Source organism: Muscardinus avellanarius (assembly GCF_963383645.1).
Source record: "Muscardinus avellanarius genome assembly, chromosome: 7".
NCBI classification, from domain to species: Eukaryota; Metazoa; Chordata; class Mammalia; order Rodentia; family Gliridae; genus Muscardinus; species Muscardinus avellanarius.
Genome location: NC_137793.1, coordinates 56,607,242 through 56,629,536, shown reverse-complemented (window position 1 = coordinate 56,629,536; position 22,295 = coordinate 56,607,242). Strand labels below are relative to the sequence as shown.

Genomic DNA, 22,295 nt, shown 5'->3' with positions numbered 1-22,295 from the left:
AAAAAGGAGGTGGAGGAGGAGGAAGAAGAGGAGGAGGAGGAGGAGGAGGAGGAGGAGGAGGAGGAGGAGGAGGATGGTATGGGGTAGAAAACTGGGCAGGACCATCTCTCAGCTCAAGGGTCCTGAGATATATGGGGTGAACCAGGAGTGGTGGCAAATGCCCGGAATTCCAGTATTTGGGAGGCTGAGACAAGAGGATCACGGGTTCCAGGCCAGCCTCAGCAAACTTAATGAGACCCTCAGCAACTTAGCAAGACCTTGTTTCAAAATAAAAAATAACTGAGAAGTAAAAGGCCAACAGGTTCAATCCCTAGTGCCTCCCATGAGAGAGGGGGGGGAGAAGACATGGGGTGTTTGATTTGTTTAAATTAGCACACGGACATGCTGTGACTCCTGGTTCTCTGTTGCTGCGTGGGAGACAGCTGCCCATTTTGAGTCACTGGGTTCCCAGTCGGGGGCTGGCACACAATGCGGTGAGCCGGTCTGCAGAGTGATAGAGAACGCCCCGGGGACGTGCAGCCTGGAGACCTGCACCCGGCCATCCTCAGGCCACTTGGGTGGCCACTGCTTTTCCAGCCAGGCCTTGGCCTACGAAGGAAATTAACTGTAACCTAAATTGGCAGTTTCCTTTGCATAGTAGCCGGAAGGAGCTGCCAGCAGGCCTGGTGATTAAGTCAGTGGCAGCTGGGAAATCACATTTGGGCAGAAGTGTCCATCGAGACCGCTGCAGCTGGTCTGGGTGGGTGGTGGCCATGCTGCACTCTGGGTGAAGCCTGGAGTCCATGCCCTGCCTGGAGCAGAAGTTTGGGCGTGTGTACAGAGAACAGTCAGGACAGAGCCTGCAGGCAGTTCTGTCCTGAGTGTTCCCCTGAATTCTGGGTCTCCCTTTCCCAGCGCTGAGCGGGAGCAGTGATGTCTCCATCCTGTAGTGGTGTTCTTTTTTTCCCCCCTGACATGAGAAAACACACACCAACAAAAAGTATATTTTGGTACACAGGAAAAGGACAAATTGCAGTCAAGTTTAGCAATGTAAGCAGAGAGAGTACAGTTTACATGATGGAAAGAAGACCTTAAGCTGTAAGAATGTGATGAGTGTCAAAGGGAAACTGAGGCAAGCGCATACATTAGTCTGTGATCGTCACTGCAGTCTTTCAGACCTTTTTCTTTTTGGCAGTCCTCAGAGTTGAACCCGGAGCTCTACCTCTTAGCTATACCTGCGGCCCCATTTTACTTTTTCTTTTAATACACAGTCTCACTATGTTGCTGAGGCTAGCCTCCACCTGCAATCCTCCTGTCTCCTAAGTACTGTGATCACCATGCATAACTTCCAGATCCCTTCTCAGAAAAAAAAGGTGTGTTAATCTACAAGTTCTCTGATATTTTAAAACTCTAAAAATATATATGTATAAAGCCAATGTAACAATATTTGTTCTGTTAATTGAAGATTAAACATAAGGAAGGACCTGTCCACATGAACCCAGTAGAAAAGTCCCAGTGATTTATTGCAATTCATTTTCCAATGGCTGGAAAATCACATTTTTTGGTGCAGCTCTTAGCTTCATCCCGGGGATGCTCAGTGTGGGGGACACTTCATCCTCAGCCCCTGCTGGTCCAGCTGGCCAGGCATGTCCAAAGCTGCCATGTCATCACTGAGTGGGGAGACAACAGGGAGGGTGCACACAGCCCCTGGAGTCTACTGTCCATGGTCCTGAAGGGGGCAGCGGGTGCCCCAGTGTCGCCAGCCTTAGCACCTACCACGTTCTTCTCTCCAGAAGCCAGGCATGCTCATGAGGGAAGGGACCATATGGTGGCTGTCCCTCACCAGCAAGCTTCCTGCCTGTGAGCGGGGACCCTGTGAGTTCAGGACCTGGCTGTGCGTGTCTGTCTTTCCTGCCAGGCTGGGGACTGCCAGGACGGCTGCTCCCTTGGCTGCTTAAGAAAGCGCTGGGGTCCAACTTGCTGTTGCTTCCCCCAGGCAGATGTGTGGCCTGAGGAGTTGAGGCTGGTTCTTTCCCTAGGGAGATTCAGGATCCTGGAGGGTGTTATCTAGTAGAGCTGGGGGTTCCCTTGCAGGGCCCTCCTGTCACCTGCCAGGGCCCAGAACGTGGTGTCAGGTTGTGCCCCTCCAGCCCCGCATTGCAGACCATGCACTCAGGCCCTGAGCACTGCAGAGGTCCTCTGGGGAATGGCCTCAGCTTCACACTGAGCAAGTGAGGGATCCAGGAGGTGGGATGTGAGTGAGGAAGAGCAGAGCTATGCCAGGGGCCAGGGCTGGGGAACATCTGTCTGGTTCATGCTCTGTTGTCATTCAGCAAGTGGTGGTTAGAGAAGCAGAAGCCACTAGGGTTGGGACTGGAGCAGAGGCTTGCCTGGGTGCTGGGTTCATGGTACATGCCTGGAATCCCAGCACTGGGGAGTTTTGAGAGAGGAGGATTGCAGGTTGGAGGCCAGCCTCTGCAACGTTACGAGGACTTCAGCAACTTAGCAAAATAAAAAATAAAAAGTGTGTATGTGTGTGTGTGTGTGTGTGTGGGAGGTCAGAGGTAGAATGCCCTTGGATTCAATCATCAATACCAAACAAAAACAAAAACAAAAAAACAAAAAGCAGGTGTCATGGCACAGGCCTGTGGTCCCAGCACTCAGGAGGCTGAGGTGGAAGGATCACTTGAGCCCAGGAGTTAAGAGACCAGCCTGGACAATATAGCAAAATGTTAAATCAGCAGGGCATGATGGTGCATGCTTGTAATCCCAGACTTGGGAAGCTGAGACAGGAGGATCATGGTTCATGGACAGCCTCAGCTATTTAATGAGGCCCTCTGCAACTTAGTGAGACCCTGTTTCAAAATAAAGAATAAAAAATAGGGCTGGGGTGTAGCTCAGAGGTAGAATGCCCTGGGGTTCCATCCCCAGTACCCACACACACAAAGTTAAATTGTATTTTTCACTGTGTTGATATGTGACACATATAATCATTATATTTCTTCTCATTACATTTATTTCCTTCTCTTGATTTTGATGTAAACTTAAGCTAAGACACTTTTGTGCCCCCTCCCCCAGTGTGTGCTTGCCACCTGCAGGGAAAGACGGACACTCGGCGCACACAGTGCTGTGCAGCTGGCACCTACCAGGAGTAAGGCTGCCACCTGTGACTCCTGGCCCTCAGGCCTGCCACCTGCGCATGCCCTCAGGCCCCCTTTCCCTGCTTGCCTGCCATGGGTGAATGACCAGTAGCCAAGGTGGGAATTTGCAGCAGCCCCCAGCATGACTGGTGTTTATCTCTGTGTGGCCAGTGGCCAGGGAGCAGGTGGTATAGCTGGGCTGAGAACTTACAGCTTCTGCTTGGCCTCAATTCTAGCTAATGTGTGAGCTATGGGCACTTGTTTATTATTGGGATCTGTGCTAGGCACGGTGGCACATGCCTGTAATAATCCCAGTGCTTGAGATTATAGGAAGATGGCTGGTTTGAGGCCAGCTGCAGCCACCTAGTGAAACCCTCAGCTACTTAGCTAGACCTGGTTTCAAAATTTAAAAAAAGAGCAGGGAGTGTAGCTTGGAGGTAGAATGCCCCTGGGATCAATTCCAATACAACAAAAATATAGATATTTTCTTAAGGGCTGGGGGTATACCTTGGAAGTAGAATGTCCCTCAGTTTGATCTCCAGCACCACCCTACACACACACACACACACACACACACACACACACACACACACACACACGGGATTCCCCTGCAAGACATCAAAAGTAAAAAAAGAAAAGAAATTTGCCTAGTTCCCTCTATAATCCCATACTTGGAAGCCAGAGACATGAGAATGGCAGATTCTAAGCCAGCCTTAGCCTTAGCAACTCAGCAAGACTCTGTTTAGAAATAAAGTGGGATGGGTGTGTAGTTTGGAAGTATAATACCCCTGGGTTTAGTCCCCAGTACAAAAAAAAAGTAAAAATTTCTCAAAAATATATAAGTACAAATGGCCAATAAAAATGTGAAAAGACTTTTCAACCTCATTAATCATTAAAAAATGCAAATCAGAACCACAGTGTGATATCACTTAACACCCATGAGAATGTCTACTATCAAAAAACCAGAAATAGCTGGGCATGGTGGCGCACGCTTGTAATCACCATGCTTGGGAGGCAGAGACAGGAGGATCGCGCAGGTTCGAAGTCAGCAGCGCGCACTGGCTTAGGAGACTCTGTTTCCAAATAAAAAAATGTAAAAATAGGTCTGGGAGCGTAGCCCGGAGCTAGAAGGGCTTCCAGGAACCCCAGTGCCACCAAAAAAAAAAAAAAAAAACAACAAACCCCAGAAATAACAAGTGTTGGCAAAGATGTGGAGAAATTAAAAACCTGACCAGTGGCTCAGCTACTGTAGAAAACAGGATGGTGGCCACTCGATATAGTAGACATGGAGTTAGCACGTGATCAAGTCATCCCACTTGAGTTTATACCCCCAAAATAGAAAGCAGGGTCATAAAGGCTAGCTGGCTGGCTGGCTGGCTGGCTGGCTGGCTGGCTTCCTTCCTTCCTTCCTTCCTTCCTTCCTTCCTTTCTTCCGTCCGTCCTTCCTTCCTTCCTGTGTGTGGAGGGGGTTGTTACTGGAGGTTGAACCCAGGGTTCCTACCACTGAGCTCTACAGGATCTTGCTAATGTTGGCCTTGAACCCGGAATCTTCCTGTCTCAGCGTCCCAAGTACTTGGATTATAGGCGTGCTCCACCACACCAGGTTGAGATATGTTTTTATACCTGTGTTTATCACAGTTTATTCATAATAGTAGCCCACAGCAATCCACATGACCACTGATGGATGAATGAATCAGATGTGGTGCATACAGTACTTACCATGGAATATTATTCAGCCTTAAGAGGAAAGAAATTCTGATGCGCAGGTGAACCTTGAGGATGTTTCGCTGATTAAATGAACCAGCCACAAGACAAATACTGTGAGCTTTCTAGAGGAGTCAAATTCATAGAGACAGAAAATCGAATGGTGGTTTCCAGGGGAAGAGGGAAGAAGGCGTCCATGTCTAATGGGGACCAAGTTTCTGTCCTGCAACATGGCAGTCCTGTGGACAGTGTTGGTGATGGTTGCATGATGATGTTAGCCTACTTCATGCCACCAAACTGAACACTTAGAAGCAATTAAGATGACCAATTTTTGTTAGGTGTGTTTTACCACAATTTAAAATAATTTTTCAAAGCTTGGGTTCTCATCACATGCTCCTCTAAATTTGTCACGTGCAATAGGCCTGTGCATTTTTTCCCTAAAGGCAAATTTAAGATTATAGTCTGTGCAAAAGCAGCCCGCAGCTGGGTCCCACCTCCATGCACATGCTCTGGTGGACGCCTGCCAGCTGGCCATGCTCCTCAGCCACCATTAAATCATGGGCTGCAGGGAGGCTGCAGTGTGTTTGCTCAGTACTGGCCACCGGCGTCATCGAGACCACGGTGCCCTGGAAGACAGTGTAAGCACAAGAGGGGCGTCCTCACGACGATGTCAGCAGCTGACTTCCCAGGTGGGGGCTGATTCTGACCATTTCTCCAGCGTGCCCAGCTGCCTCATCCTGGCTGAGAGCTTGCTTGTCCACAGCCTCACTCCTTGGCTCATCCAGTCATTCATTCGTTCACTCACTCACAGATGGGGGTTGGAGGACGTGGGTGGAAGGTGAGTTTGGAGAGTGGAGGGGGAAGATGACTTGGGGGTGGACATGGCCTGGTCTCATGTCCACAAGTAGTGGACAGGTTAATGAGGGCCACCACATAGAAGTGCCATGGTCTGCCTGCCCTGGCTGCTCTGTGGCAGGTGGCCTGCAGGGCTGAGAGAGGGCCTGGGGGGCAGCTCACTGTGCAGGGGCGGCAGCACCATGGCTTGGGCTGTGGGCAGCCAAGGGAATTCAGGGGCTGGTATGGAGGTGGAGGAGGAAGGATCTGGGGGACTCAGCATGTGGCCTGGATGAAAGGTGGGTAGTGCTGTGATGGGGATGTGGCAGAGCATGGGAGAGTGTTAGCCTTCTGGTTTGTGTGTGTGTGTGTGTGTGTGTGTGTGTGTGTGTGTGTGTGTGTGGTACTGGGGTTCCTGGAAGCCCTTCTACTTCTGGGCTACACTCCCAGACCTATTTTATATTTTTATTTGGAAACAGGGTCTCTTAAGCCAGCATAGCTGGCTTTGAAACTGCACGATCCTCCTGTCTCCGCCTCCCAAGTGCGGGGATTACAAGCGTGCGCCACCACGCCCGGCCTGAGCGTGGGAGAGGGTTAGGATGGGGGATGGCAGTGGCTCTTTCTCCAAGCCAACTGAGATGTTGGAGTAGATAGAGCTGGCTGTGTGCAGCTGGCTGTGGATGAGGTCAGGGCTTGAGCATGAGAAGTCAGGGTCATGAGCAGAGAGGGCACTTAAAGGGATAAGCAGCTGTTTTCTGGGGAAGAATATTACAGATCAGGGGTTGCCCACATCTAGAGTTTAGAGCGTGGTACACATCCATTTTTGTTATGATAATGAGATACCTGAGGCAGGCTTCTGTATAAGAAGAGGATTACAACTGTGTGCCACCATGCCTGGCTTATTTTTTATTTTGAAACAGAGTCTTGTTAAGTTACCTCACTCATTAACTTTGAACCCTCAAGAACCTGTTTCAGCCTCTGGAGTACTGGGATCACAGGCAGGCAGCACCAGCCTGGCTTGGTGATGGCCTTCTTACTGGTAGTCCCACAGCGCAGGGCACCACACAGCAAGAGACAGGGAGCCTGTTCACATGCCTGTGTCTGCCAGTCCAGGCTCTTTTTATAAAGCCCCCAGGATAGCCAGGCATGGTGGTGCACACTTGTAATCCCAGTACTTGGGAGGCTGAGATAGGAGGATTGCACAGGTTTGAAGCCAGCCTCAGCTATGGAGTGAGGCTCTCAGCAACTTAGTGAGACCCTATTTCCAAATAAAGTATAAAATAAGTCTGGGAGTATAGCCCAGAGGTAGATAAGCCCCTGGGTTCCACCCCCGGGACCACACACACACACACACACACACACACACACACATACACACACACTAAAGCCCCCAGGATTCGGCCTTGGGGCCTCCACCCTAATGACTCCATCTCATCTGGATCACCTCCCAAAGGCCCCCTCTAAACACCATACTCAGATTAAGTTCATACTCAGTACCCCACGGTGGGGGTGAAATTTCAACGGAGCATTGGGTATAGCCGAGGAGGAGGAGATGGTGGCGGCAGTCCAGTGAGCAGAGGGTTGAGCAGGATGGGCTAATGGGCTCAAAGTGGTGCTGGAGAAAGTGGAGACAGAGCAGGCCCTTGGAGCTGCTGGAGGAGCTAGCAGACATCAGGTGAGCAGGCGCGCTCAGCAGAAGCAGTCAGGGAGGACTGAGATTCTTGTCCCCACAGCTCTTCTGCTCGCCCCCTCCACGGTTCTGCTGGACTTTCTCCTCACTTACCTGAAGTCCCTTGTTTCCTGATTTCTCTCTAGTTTCCATTTATGAGAGAGAACACAAGACCCTTGGCTTTCTGAGACTGGCTGCTCTTACCTAGCATAATAATCTCTAGTTCATCCGTTTCCCCGTAGATGACATAATTTTGTTCTTTGTGGCCGAGTAGAATTCTGTGCCACGTGTTCTTTATGCATTCCTCTGTTGATGGACACCGAGGTTGGTTTCATCATTTGGCTGTTGTGTATTGTGCTTCTTCAGCCATGGGTATGCATGTATGACTGTAGTTTATATTTTTTGCATATGTCAAATATTCCACCATAGTAAAGAGAAACCGGGAATGGGAAGTAGGAGGGGATCAGTGGAATGACTGGTTGCATTCTGAGAGGGTGGCACAGCTCTGGGCCAGGGTGCCCCCACCGGGACGACTGGCCTGCACTGGGGAGGCCCCTCCTCCCACCCAGGCCCCTGGGGAGGAGCTGCTGGGGTCTGTTTCCCATTCCCAGGGAGACAGCTGCATTAGAAAATGGTCTGTTGAGATTCTGCTGGATCATAATAAAACTGGCATCTGCCTCCTCTGTCACCTGTCAAGGGCGGGAGCAGCTCTGGTGCCTGTGTGTGACTGTGTGGGAGGGGCACTGGGCCAGGGCTCACCCACAAAGTTCTCAGACTTTTCTGCCCTTGTAGGGATTTTTCCCTTTCTTGGGAGTCCTGAATGCTGGCTTTCATGAGGCCAACTTGGGGAGAGTTTTAGTTGTCTGCAGCTACATTGTGTTCTGCACAGGGTGGCCCCATTCCACAGTGCAACCTCACTGTGCCCCCCAGAGCAGCAGACCGAGTCATCAGCAGGATTGGCCTGTGCAGGTGTGCACCAGAGTCCCGGAGCAAGGGACCAGGGGCAGCAGGATTGGCCTGTGCAGGGCTGCGCCAGAGCCACCAGGGACAGCAGCACATCCCCACAGCATGAGGTGAGGGAGCCTCAGGAGGGCCAGCATGGCTCCCCATGGGCAGGGGTCCCCAGACACTAGAGATGCTCAGCCCTGCCTCAGGTGACCCCATCAGCTTGACTGGGGTAAAGAGGGGGCCGTGCTTACTACATGTGCATTTATTGTAAAAGAATGTGCATGAAATTGGGGAGCAACAGTTTGTAAATACCTACTCATGTGGGATGGTGAGTGTGTAGCAGTGTGTGTGTGAGCATGTGAAAGGTTAGAGCAGGACTGACTGTTCATGCATGTGCTTGGGTGTGAGGGCAGGTGTGAAACAGTCGTGCAATGGTCTGCGTGTGAGAGCATGAGTAAGAGAGAACTCGTGTTATGTGCCAGCCTGGGTCTGAGCAGGGGACAGGCCCACGTGGTCACTGGAACACCAGTTTAGGCAAAAGTCCTAGGCTCCAGTGAAGAGTGGCTAGAAGGGGCACCCTCCCCAGCTGGGGGGTCTCAGGGTCAGGGCTGGCCCTGGAGGTACAGGGAGCCACGGTACTCAGGTGCTGGAGGTACTGGGTGCTGTGCTGGCACCCAGAAAGACCCATGCTTGGGGGTTGTGGGAAGCTGATCACTGGGCTTGGGTGCAGGCTGCAAAGACACCAGTGTGTTTCGATGTGTGGCTAGGGTGGAACACCTGGCTGTCCCTACAGCCTTGCCTCTCTGGCTGCCTAGCAGCTGTCCACAATTAAGCTGTCCACACAGGAGCATGCTCAGGGTCTGGCACGGGCCTGAGAATGTGCACACAGTGTGAGACAAGGCATGTAGGAGAGTGCATGTACACTCGCACGTGTACATTTGTGGGAGGAGGAAGCTCAGGGCTGGTTCCGTTTGCATCCAAACACAAATGAATTCAACATTCCAATCAAGTGTGGGGTGTTGGAAATGGTCTCCCCAGGTTAAAAAACCCAATTCACAGGAAAGCAAAGTCACGGCTGGGTGTCTGTGCACCGGGGGAGGTCATCAGTGCTGGCTGGAGGAACACCAGGCCAAGTTTACCCACGAAGGTGATTTTGAAGGAGGCAGCACCCCAAGATGAGTCCTGCTCTTTGACCATGCCCGAGGAGAGGTCTCAGCAGAGCTGGCCTGCCACATCCAGGCAGACACCTGGCAGAAAGGTGTCAGCTGGGAGAGGCAGTGGCTGCAGACCCTGGGCCTTAGTCGGATGCAGGACCTTAGGCGTGCCCAGCTGTCTGACACTGGATGACTGGCCCTCCTCCCAGCCTCAGTGTGCCTTCCTGTGGGATGGAGCAGTGAGCTCGTGAGCCTACAGCGAGAAGCTGGTAGTAACACACCTGTGCAGAGGGGAAGGCCTGCCCACCCTGTCCCAGCTATTCCTCCTGCTCCCAGCCCTCCCTTCTTTGGTCCACAGATGGGGAAACTGAGACCTGGAGGAGGCCAATGTTCTGCCGAGGCCCCAGCCCATGACACTGAATGTCAACAGCCCTCCCAGCTACCCCCTTGTGGGACCCCTCATTCTAGAACTACGCAGAATTTCAAGACAGTGATAGCAGAATGTGCACCTGGCCCTGCACCCACCTCCTCTATTCCCCACTCAGACCATGTGTTTCCAACTAGAAGTGTCTGTGACAGGCAGGAACATGATAGCTGTGCCCTGCTGCGGGGACCACCGGGGAAGTGTTTGAAGTGCATTTAAGACTTTCTGTTTGCAGTCAGCACCCAACCCATAGTTCCCTCTGGCAGCAGGGAGACAGGCCCCACAGAGGTGAGGGCGGCAGGACCCAGTCTCCCTGCACATAAGGACTTTGTGCAGGGCCTGGAAGCCTCCCAGCCTCTGCTGCTCTTGTTTGAGTCTCCTGATGGAGCCAGCAGGGCTTGCAGGGCAGAGCTGCACTCTGGCGGGTGGAGTGCACTGAGTGGGCATCTCCCTGGCACCTGCCGGGTGTTCTCCTGCAGCCTCAGCATCTCAGAGTGAGTGCCACCAGCTGTCCTCTCCCCAGACCTCTCATACCAGGGAGCAGGGAGGGGCTGCCGGCCTGTCCTTCCTGCCCTGCAGGCTGCTGTGGGAGACTTTGTCCTCCTGGGCACTTGGCCATGTGGGGCAGCTCCTGCTGTGGCCCCCAGTGAGACTCTGGGAAGGTGGGCTCAGGGTGCTGCCTCCTGTGGTCCCCTAGCTGCCCCATTTGTACCGTCACACTCCAGGTCACACTGCCAGAGGCTGCAGGGGCAGGGAGGCTGGGGTTCAGCCTGGCTCAGCTGCAAGCCTACTCCCCAGAAGTCCCAGCCACACTCCCTCCACCAGGGGGCGGGGGACCCAGCTCTGCTAGGCCCCTCCAGAGACTCTTGGGGAGAGGCTTTCCATGGGTGACCTTCCCCTCCCATCTTTGATTCTAGGAGGTATCACACAGCACCAAGCTGTCCTGGGTGCTTGTTTCCCCAAATTCTGGTGGGGTCTGGGGACCAGGCAGTGTTTCCACATCCCCTGCTGCCGGGGCCTGGGGAGGGAGGCTATGGCCAGGGAAGCAGGACCAACTGAGGCAGACAACTGATTGAAGGCTACATGCAGGGAAGGGATTTTAGGGTCTGCTTTGTGTGTCGGAATTTCTGCACATTATAGAATTATTTCTAGGTTTTTAATGGGAGTAAATAACTTTTTGTCTATTTAACAGTCTCTAAAAATTCTTATTATTTTTTCTGTGGAAAAATATATATAACTTTAAGTTGACCATCTTATAAGGCTGAATAATATTCCACTGTGTGTACTATAGGTAGCACATTTGTTTATCCACTCATCTACAATTGGGTGTTGCTTCCATCTTCTGGCTATTGTGAATATTGCTACTGTGAGCACGATGTACAAATATTTCTTTGAGACCCAGCTTCCGATTCTTTGTGACTTATACTCAGAAGTGGAATTACTAGGTCCTGTGGTAATTTTATGTTTAATGTTTATAGGAACTGCTATACTGTTTCCCACAGCTACTGTACCGTTTCCTACTATTTAAGACTTTTTATTATGTAAATTATTGGACATACTCCAAATCAGCAGCCTATGCAGTGAGCTCTAGGGTGGGCTTGGCTACAGCGCAGTCAGCATCCCTGTTTCTCTTTGGTCTTGTGTCTCCATCCACACAGGCCCCTTTGAGGTTAGTTTTTTGGGTTTTTAAAATAAAATTTGCATAGTGAGACCCTGTCTAACAAAACAAAACAAAACAAAACAGGAAAGAGCTGGGAATGTAACTTTGAAGTAGAATGGCCCTATGTTCAATCCCTAGTACAAAACAAAACAAAACAACAAAAAACAAAACAAAAAATTATATGCTACCTTCTTGGGCAGCTTGCCCATTGTTTCTGGTGACTGCTACCTGCCCTTCTTGATGGCTGGGGGTGACTGTTCAGAAGCCCTTGTCAGACACTCCCTCCTGTGACTCAGGTGCTTAAGAAGCTTGAGAGATGGAAATAGCTTTGCAGCTGTTTTATCCTTTCTCCCCATTGTCTTTCTTTCCCTTCTCCTATTTAATGTACTGCAATTTTAGTCCAAGTTTAGCTATATAAATGATTCTGTTTTTGTTTTTTTGACCCAAGGTGAGAAATTCCTGCTAAGATCAGAATTTTTTTTTCTTTGTTGTTGTAGTGGTGGTACTGGGGATTGAACCCAAGGGCATTCTACTTTTAAGCTACCCCCCAACTCGGTTCTTTTTGTTGTTCTGAAATAAGATCCTGCTGGGCTGCTAAGAGTCTCCCTGTGCTGCTGTGGCTGGGCTTAAACCTGTGGTTCCCCTGTCTTAGCCTCCCAAGTACTAGGATTACAGATGCGTTGCCACCATACCTGGCTATCAGAATCCAAATCATATATGTATTTTAATCCTCAAAGATGCTCTCTTCCACCCTATCCCCTCACATACTTTCCTGCTTCCTGCAGCCCCTCTGGGCCTCTACTTCTCGAGGGATGCTTACTGGGAACGACTGTATGTGGACCAGCCAGTGGGCACGCCCCTGCTCTACGTCCATGCCCTGCGGGACTCCCCAGAGGAAGTGCCCAGCTTCCGCCTGGGCCAGCACTTGTTTGGCGTCTACCGCACACGGCTGCATGAGAATGACTGGATCGGCATCCAGGAGGACACTGGCCTTCTCTACCTCAACCGGAGCCTGGACCACAGCTGCTGGGAGAAGCTCAGCGTCCGCAGTAAGGGAGCAGCCCACACGGCCCCGCCTCTGCCTCCTGGTCCAGCCACCCTCCCAGGGCCCCGCGGTGACATCTTTCTCCTGAGCCCCCTGTGGGGAGCTTGAGGAACAAGAGATGCTGAGAGGGGAGCAGGGTGGAAGCTGCCACTGGCCTGCGTCTGCTCAGAGCCTCAAGCAGTCCCTTTCTGGGCAATTCTGGGCCTGGACAGGAAAGAAACCACACAGCAGTCTGAACAGGGAATGCTTACATAAAGAATTATTAATTTGCTCAGGCGTGGTGGTGCATGCCTGTAATCCCAATACTTTCGAGGCTGAGACTGAGACGGGAGGGTCACAGGTTTAAGTCCAGTCTCAACCACTTAGCATGACCCCCAGCAACTTAATGAGATCTTGTTTCAAAATGAAAAATACATAAATGTAAAGGGCTGGGGGTGTAGCTCAGAGATGGAATGCCCCTGGGTTTAATTACTCCACCAAAAAAATTCCAGTACAAATAATAAATAAATGAAATCCCCAGTACAAAAATAAATAATTATTAACTCCATTAAGGCATTGGCACAAGAATAGGAAGAACAGACATGAGAAGTAGCCACCAGCTGAGAGCTGAGTTAGATAGGGCATCCAGGAAGAGCCCCCACCCTGTGAGCCAGAGTGCCCAGGAAGAGCCGCAGCCTCGCTGAGACCAATATCAAGTTGGTGTGCCTTGGTTGAAGTTGCTGGAAATTCCTCCTCTAGGTGCTGGGGAAGTCTGCCCCCTATGTTCACAATGAAACCAGCTGGGGAACTACACGTGGGGCAGGGAGTCAAAGAGGGGCTGGGGGATGTCACCCAGGGCTCAGGGCACCTGAGCAGGGGACCTCCGAGCTGAGACCTGCGTTGCATGAGAGGTGGGCAGGGGTCGCTGGTGCTCAGGTGTCAGGACCCTCCAGCAGGGATGGGAGGGGCCAGCCTGGGCTGGAGGGCCTGGAGCTGGTGGCCTCCCCGCACCATGCCCCAGGGGCTTGTCTTCTTTCTCTCTGCAGATGGAGGCTTCCCCCTGCTCACGATCTTCCTCCAGGTCTTCTTGTGGCCCACTACCCTGCGTGAGAGCGAGTGTCAGTGGCCAGGCTGTGCCCGTGTCTACTTTTCCTTCGCCAACACCTCCTTCCCAGCTTGCAGTTCCCTGACAGCCCGGGAGCTCTGCTTCCCTGAGACAAGCCTCTCCTTCCGCATCCGGGAGAACAGGCCCCCCGGTACCTTCCACCAGTTTCGTCTGCTGCCTGTGCAATTCCTCTGCCCGAACATCAGCGTGGCCTACAGGCTCCTGGAAGGTAGGTGCCAGCCTCTCAGCACGGTGTGCCAGATGCCGCCACGCTAGCCCTTGGCATGAGCCACCGGGTTTCCTTTTCACCACTATTTAATATTCCAGAAATATCTCTTGGGTGCCTGCCACAGGCCAAGTGCTATTGTAGGAGCTAAGGATGCAATTGTGAATTAAACAGGCTGGCATCCTGCCTGCCTGGAGCATCCATTTCTTTGATGGATGGAACCCACGTACATGCCAAGGAAATCCGGTGGCTTCTGAGAGGAGAGAGGCAAGAGGGGAAATCAGGAGGTTAGAGAGTGGGGAGTGGCTGGGGACCACTGTCTTCAGTTGGTGGTCGGGGCGGGGGCACTGAGCACAGGTGAGTTGGTGGCACGTGGGACCCTGAGGGGCTGCAGGGCAGAGCAGAGGCCAACGAGGGCAGGGTCCTTCTAGATCTGGGAGCAAGTTTCAGGACTTGCCCCCGAGGGACATGGGGAGCCATGGAGGGCTCGTGGGGAGGGGGTTTACAGAATCAGTCAGCCTCCTGTGGGGCTGCCTGGGGGTTGGAGGTGTAGGGTAGAAGTGGGGAGACAGTGGAAGGCTTCAGGAGAGTCCCCGAGCCAGAGGATGGGGCTGGGTGAGGCTGGAAGCCACAGGCATGAGGAGCAGGTCTCCCCAGGCGCCTGCGGGAGCTGCCCCATCTTTCCCTGGGCTGGACACGGTTCCAGGGACTGAGTGCCCTGAGCCACAGCGAGTGCAGTGGCTGTGCCAGGAGCTGGCACTGGGGAGGCAGGGGTGGCGTGCGGAGTTGGGGCAGACAGCCACAACTGCTTTGAGGATCTGGGGATCAGAGGGAGTCCCGAGGCTGCCCTGCAGGTAAGCACAGCCTGGATTCACTCCAGCTTTCTCACATAGACACAGGGTGACATTCATGGAAACCTAAATAAAGGAAGACATGCCATCATGCACACTCCTCAGCGTGCTCTCCTCCTGGGGCGGGGTAGGTGTCCTTGACCCAGATGGTTGGCCAAGCAAGGGTATGTGTGCTGCCCTTTCTTCAGAATAACTGCAAAATTCGATATTGCTTGGTATGTTTTTGTAATTGTAAACAATAGAGAGAAGCCCGGCTTGGTGTTTGCACTCCAGTAATCCCAGTACTTGGGAGGCTGTGACTAGAGGATCACAGGTTCAAGGCCAGCCTCAGCAGTTGAGGGAAGTCCTCAGCAACTTCAGTGAGATGAGACCCTGTTTCAAAATAAAAAATAAAGTAGGGTTAGGGGTGTAGCTTGGGGTACACCCTGTGTACAATCTCTAGTACCAAAAAAGAAAAAGATAGAGCCCCTGTGTTCAATCTCTAGTACCAAAAAAGAAAAAGATAGAGCAAGAGATGGTCCGCGAGGCCTTTCCCACAAGCGTAACTGGTGCAGCATGATGTGCAGCTTGGGTGGGAGGCTGTAGGTGTGCCTTCCCCTGCTGCGGCTGGCTCTGGAGGCCACGGTGTTGACCTCCAGGTGACTCTTGCTGGCCTCTAGCAGTTTCCTTCTCTGGGTTGTTCCTGGAGCACTGGCTGAAGAGAACGTTCTGGTTCTTGGCCCTCCCTGCAGCCTGCTGGGCCACCAGTGCTCCCAGAGGGCGTGTGGGCAGGCTGTGCGCGCCATCGGCCCACCCACTGGGGAGGAAGCTCAACCCGGTCCCACAGCCCACCACCACGCATCGGAAACATGTGCCTGTCAACATCACATCACATATTAAATGTCTACTGGGTTTTTTCAAGCAGTAGAACTGTCGATTTATTGCTCACATTTTCCAGAATATGCAAATATTACTTCCCTAATTTAAAAACTTGCTGACATTTGTTTCTTTTTAATTGGTTTTTATTAGTGCGCTGTAATTGTACATTATAGTGAGATTCACAGTGATACTTCACACATGGGCACGACATCCCTTGGTCTGTTCCCTTCCCACGCCTCCCTCCCCTCACATGGGGTCATCGTGAGAATCAAAGTGGTATGGTCACATATGCACGTGACGTTATCTGGTCTGTTTCCTTCCCCATACCATCCCTTTCCCTCCCTCCCTTCTTCCCTCAGCCCCCTTCTACTCATCTCTCTTCCCGGTATCTTTCCAAAAGAATTACAAGTCAGAATAGTACAGCGATACTTGCTTACTCATGTGTATGGCAGCCTAATTTCACAGTAGCCAAATTATAAAGCCAACCTATAGGTCTGTTAACAGATGAGTGGATCAAGATGTGTATGCACATGGTGGAGATTTACTCAGCCACAAGGACAAAGTGATGTCCTTTGCAGGAAAACGATGGGACTGGAGAACCTCACTGAGATCACCCGGACCTAGAAAGTCGGGGTTGCCTGTTTTCTCTCTTATGTGGAAACTAGAGAGAAAATAGGAAAGAAATGCTAACATTAAACAACAACAACAACAAAAACCTCAGGCTGTGGAGCTGGCTCTGGGCCTGCAGCCTGGGCCCACCTGGGGCCAGCCAGGCCCTTTCCAGGTGGAGGCTGGAGGTGGGGTGTCCCAGACCCTCCCCTCCCTGGGTATGGAGGGGAAAGGACCCCTGCACCAGTCTTTCCCATCAGCGTGAGTGAGGGCCACAGCCACAGAAAACAAGCACAGGGCACTGCAGATCGGGCTCGAGTGCTGGCACAGCCCTCCTGTGGGGCTAGGAAGGGACCCACGGAACCCACCTCGCTAGCGCGGCCCTGGCCCCCGAGCGCCGTCCCATTCGACAGCTCCTGGTGCAGCTGCGGGAGGACTCACTGTCCTGTCTGCTCCGTCGCAGGTGAGCACCTGCCTTTCCGCTGCACCCCCGACAGCATGGAGGTGAGCACCCGCTGGGCTCTGGACCGCGAGCTGCAGGAGAAGTACCAGCTGGTGGCAGAGTGCACCGTGCGCGCCGGGGCTCGCGAGGAGGAGGTGATGGTGCCCTTCCCAGTGACCGTGTACGACGAGGACGACTCGCCGCCCGCGCTCCCGGGGGGCGTGGACACCGCACACGCGGTGGTGGAATTCAAGCGGAAGGAGGTGCTTGCTCGTGCCGTCCTGTCGAGTTCTGTCTTGTCTGCTGCTTATGCCTTAGTGTGTCTAGCCTCCATCTAGTCATGCAGTCATGGGGCTGTCCATCTGTCTGTCCGGGCTGTTTAGGGACACCTGGCTGGCCGTGTCCTGCGAGGAGAGCTGTGCGGAGGCGCTCCCTTCGGGCTCCTGGATCCGCCCGCCCCTCCTGTGGCGCGAGGGCGGTGCGCGGCTGCCACCTGCTGGCTCCGGCCGGCCCTGCAGCTTCCCCCGCGGGAGCGAGGGCGGGGTGGGAACCCTTTCTTAATGGGCACCTCCTACCGTTTTTCTGGGCACCTCCAGTGTAAGTTTAGTAGGGCGGACCCAGGAAAGCACGTCTGTGAGGAAGCGTGTGTGGTCCTAGCTGGATAGCCTTGGGGTGACCACAGGGAGCTTGGGGAGCAGAGGGCCTAGGAATCCCAACCCGGGGTGGAGGTGCTGGGGGAGAGTACTGGCGTCAGCCTGGGCTCCTCAGGGGAGCGGAAGTGCTCCTTGAGCACTGTGGGGACCTGTGGTGCGACCTGTGGCCACAGCGCCTGGGCACCTGCTCCTGATGGGAAGTCTGTAAACACCCTCTTGCTTGCTGCCCAGGTGAGGGCTGCAACCAGGTCAACCTGCCCCTGGTGGCTGTGGCAGAGCACCCCTGGCCCTTCCCTGGGCTGCCTGCGAGGAGGTCACTGCTCTGACCAGCACTCTGCCTCCCACAGGGCACCGTGGTGGCCACACTGCGTGTCTTTGATGCGGATGTGGTGCCAGCGTCGGGGGAGCTTGTGAGGCGGTACACCAGCACCATCCTCCCCTGGGACTCCTGGACCCAGCAGACCTTCCGCCTGGATCATTCACCCAACGAGACCTTGGTCCAGGCCAACGGCAGCTTCGTGCGGGCCACTGTGCATGACTACAGTAAGGGCAGACTGAGCTCCACCAGGGCCTCTCAGCTGGCCCACTGTCCCTCCCTTGCACACACTGACACACAGACCACACTGCACACAGATGCCATGTGTACACCACACCATGTGTGCACACATACCATGTGTAGACACCACAGTGTGTAGATACACATACCGTGTAGACACTAATTTCACATACACACCATACCCACACCACACTGTGTGTGCACACACACCATACATAAACACCACACATACCACCCTGCACACACAGCATACAGAGACACCCAAGGCCATGCACACCTCGTGTACATACCACACATACCCTGTGCATGCACCACAGTGCACATATAACACAACATACAGAGGCACTGCAGCCCACACGTATACCCATACACATCACACCTTGTGCATACGTGCACATATACCAGATATAATAATACTGTACACACACATGCACTATATGTAGACATAACATGCCACACACCAAACATAGACAGCACATACCCCACACATGCCTCATACATTCTCCACACATGGCACATGCCATACCGTGCATACAGACACCACATGGTATGGACACTATACACATATCATGCCACGGACCCTCCATCTATACCACACACCTCGTATACCCCACGTACATACCACACATACCACATGCACCCTATATGCAACCACACTGCACATGCGCACACATGACGTGCCTAGACACCACACACGCCCCATACACTCATCACATATATATATCATGCACACACTATATGCATACCACGTACACCCATACACATCACACAAACAGTTCCTGTATCTTCATGATGCACATGCTCCATATAAACACAATAAACATTCTGTGTACACACTACAGAAACACTCCACACACAAACCTCGTTTACACACACCACACAGACATGAGCATTCACACACAACTAACATACAGCCCTCCACATTGCACATGTAACACACATTCCATGCATGCGCTACACACTCACCATGTACACACACATTCTCATCCACACACACAGGCTGCCCAGCTGAGGGTCTGGGCCCCTGGCTCTGCAGGGTGGCCAATTTCTGAACACTGATTTAAACTTCAGGCTGACTCAGTCCTGCTGGACACTGGTGTGACTCAGGTGTGCGAGCACGCGGTGGGGCCGTGCACCACAGTGGCTAGCTTTCATCATCTGTCCCCCCACCAGAGCTGATCCTCAATCGAAGCCTGCCCATCTCAGAGAGCCGTGCCCTGCAGCTGGCCGTGCTGGTCAATGACTCGGACTTCCAGGGCCCGGGCACAGGCGTCGTCCTCCTCCACTTCAATGTGTCTGTGCTGCCTGTCAGCCTACGCCTGCCCAGTGCCTACTCCTTCTCTGTGAGCAAGAGGGCCCGCCGTTTTGCCCAGGTGAGCCACGTGGCCGCCTGCCTAGGCTCGGGAAGCCCCTGGGTGGGAGCTCTGTTGTGCAGCTTGAAGGCAGGACTGGGGGGCGCGATGCCCCCTCCATAGCCCACTTGGTGCAGAGGAGCCCTGGGCAGCCATGGACAGGGCCAGGAGAGCTCACAGCATGAGCCTCTCTATTTTTGCTGCCTTCTTTGTGTGTATCTTTTTATTTTTATTTTTTACTACTGAGAATTGAACCTAGGGGCATCTTACCTCCAAGCTGCACCACCCCATCTCTTTTTATTTTTCATTTTTTATTTTGAAATAGGATCTCACTAGGTTATAAAGACTATAGAGGCTGGTCTCAAACCCGTGAGCCTCCTGTTTCGGCCTCCCAAGTACTGGGATTATAGCATGTGCCCCAGGGCCCAGCTTTTTTGTATCTTTCAAATACATCTATACTACTAGAAGAGCAATGCCAAGTAAATGTATGTGTGCCAACTTGGAAAGATGTTCCAGTTATTAGGTGAAAAAAAGTGGTTTGCAGAAACATTGGTCTTGGGTGACTCCATCCGTGGGAAAGTGAATTTTCACTGAGAATCTGCAAGCTTGCAGACTCCTAGCAGCCTCTGAGGAGAGGGGAGCAGCTCCACTCACTACTTTCCATAGGACCAGGGGCTAGAGACCTTATATTGGACTTGTATTTGCCATTGGAAAACAATAATAATAATAGGAAGTGGGAAAATAAAAGTAACAAATATTCATTAAAGAAAATGAAGCCAAGCCAGGCGTGGTGGCACACGCTTGTAATCCCCGCGCTTGGGTGGCGGAGACAGGAGAATCGCGCAGGTTCAAAGCCAGCCGCGCTGGCTTAAGAGACCCTGTTTCCAAATAAAAAGTATAAAAAATAGGTCTGGGAGTGTAGCCCGGAGGTAGAAGGGCTTCCAGGAACCCCAGTACCATAAAAAAAAAAAAAGAAAATGAAGGGGGGGGCGCATGCCTGTAAGCCTATAATCACAGTTATTTAGGAGGCTAAGGCAGGAGGATTTGCAGGTTCAGGGCCAGCTTCAGAAACTTAGGCAGACTCTCAGCAACTTAATGAGACCTGGTTTCAAAATAAAAAGGGCCGGGAATAGCCAGGTGTGGTGGTGCGTGCTTGTAATCCCTGCACTTAAGAGTTGAACAAGTAGCTGATGAGACTCTCATCAACCTAGCAAGACCTTGGTTCAAAATAAAAATAAACCTGGACTAGGTGTGTAGCTCAGTGGTAGAATGTCCCTGAGTTCAGTTCCTGGTACCCCAAAAATGGAGGGCTGAGGGTATAGCTCAGAGGGGGAACCCCCTGGTACCAATCCCCAATACTAAAAAAAAAAAAAAAAAATGAAGAGGAGCTGCGACCCCCACACCACCGGTGCTGAGCATTTTGTCACAGCTCTCCTGAGACAGCTCTTAACACTGTCTGGGCTTGCTTCAAGTGCATGCGCCTCCGCATACTGCTCCCTCCCGACCGAGCAGCTCCTGGCTGTGTTCTCTCCAGAATGTTGTGTTTGGGGCCGTCTCCTTTCGTCCCAGTGTCTTCCCAGTCCTTCCAGGTGATTCCGTGCCTCACCGGCTCCTGCCAGCCACCTGGGTCCTGCCCACAAGGGACCCCACCTTAAATACCTCCAAGTTCATTGAGCTGCCGCCCACCCAGGGCCTTTCACAGAGGAGGGGTCAAGGATGGGGTGGGGTCTCAAAGCGGGGCTGGGAGGGGGCAGGTGTTGCTGTAGGTGGGTTGCCTGTATCTGTCAGACCGAGGAGATGACGGCCTGGGTCCCTGTCCAGCCTCAGACTCACCGTGGTTCTTCGTTTCTACCTGTTTTTAAAAGTGTGTGTTGAACTCAGGGACCTTGGATGGTCTGGGCCCACATGACGAGTGTGAGGATGTTCTGCAGGGTATGCTAGGGGCAGGAGGCAGGCACTGGGCTCTGCCCTGGGCCTAGAGGGCCAACCTGTCCCTGGCTTCGTGCGGGTCTTCCACAGTTCTGAGCCTCTCACTCCTGCAGCCCTACCCCTTAACCCCTGTGGCTGCCAGGGAAAAGTTTAGCTGCTTGGCTCCAGGGCCTGGTGCCCTGGGAAGAAGGGGGTCCTCTCTCCCAGAGTCCCAGAGAGGTCCCTCGGTCTCACGTGGCACCTGTGGCCTGGCTGCATTAGTATTGTGGCTGGGGCAGTGCCCAGGAGCAGATACAGCCAGTGGCTTGGTGGCCTGAGAAGACCCGGGCAGGGCCAGGCCGGGCCGGGCTAAGGAGGTGGGCAGGTCTGCAGGTTGGAGAGAGCAGAGGGATGAAGTATGGAGGTGGTTTCCCTGCTCCCACGCTGGTTTTGGGGGCATTCGGAAACCTGGGCTGCCTGGGGACCTCTCTGGAGCTCAGCTCAGGTGTGCCTCTGCCCTCACCCAGGTTGGGAAAGTCTATGTGGAAAACTCCCAGGAGTTCAGTGGCATCCACATCCATTACAAGCTGCAGCCCTCCAGCACCAACTGTAGCATCCTGGGGGTGGCCACCTTGGCTGAGGACACTTCAGGAACCCTGTTTGTAAATGACATGGAGAGCCTGCGGAGGCCCGAGTGCGCTGAGCCCCAGTACACCGTGGTGGCCACTGACCGACAGACGCACCGGCAGGCCCAGGCCCCACTGCTCCTCACGGTCGACGGGACATGTGAGTGCCCGCTCCAGGGAAGGATGGGGCGGCGGGGCCCAGCTGCCCCTTGCCACAGAGGGCCTCCAGGAGCCCAAATCTCCTTCCCTGCAAATAAGTAGAGGGAGTCCCAAATGGCCAGCTGAAAGGAGGACACGGGAAGTGCAGCTACCTTAATCCAGAGTGACCTCATGTGTGGCCTGGCTCCCTCCCCGCCAGGCTCTTGCCTTCAGGCTACCAGATAAGAAACAGGGCCAAGGTTACATTAAAGCTTCAGGTAAATGTAAACAACTTACTGGTACAGGTCAGGCATCCCTAATCCAAAAACCTAAGTCAAGGATGCCAAAATCTGAAATCTTGTAACCACAACAGGATGCCACAAGTGGAAAGTTCCATTCTTGGCCCTGTGGCAAGTCACAGTTGAAGCACAGGAC

The 22,295-nt window shown here is 53.0% G+C and overlaps 1 protein-coding gene across 20 annotated transcripts in view; it reads left to right on the top strand.

The window, feature by feature from the left end:
- The window catches only part of RET (ret proto-oncogene), a gene marked incomplete at both ends in the record, with an annotated part of 49,193 nt that overhangs the window by 9,594 nt on the left and 17,304 nt on the right, over positions 1–22,295 (top strand). For 3 of the 20 annotated variants that reach the window (XM_080699243.1, XM_080699240.1, XM_080699229.1), the window contains 6 exons: positions 12,298–12,561; positions 13,583–13,870; positions 16,649–16,890; positions 17,628–17,823; positions 19,010–19,209; positions 21,624–21,882. The exons of 2 other annotated variants lie outside the window; for them this stretch is intronic. In XM_080699243.1, the coding sequence (XP_080555369.1) occupies positions 12,298–12,561; positions 13,583–13,870; positions 16,649–16,890; positions 17,628–17,823; positions 19,010–19,209; positions 21,624–21,882 (1,449 nt within the window). The remainder of the gene's footprint in view (positions 1–12,297; positions 12,562–13,582; positions 13,871–16,648; positions 16,891–17,627; positions 17,824–19,009; positions 19,210–21,623; positions 21,883–22,295) is intronic. 15 more of the 20 variants (XM_080699232.1, XM_080699235.1, XM_080699236.1 and 12 more) reach the window with 10 other exon arrangements.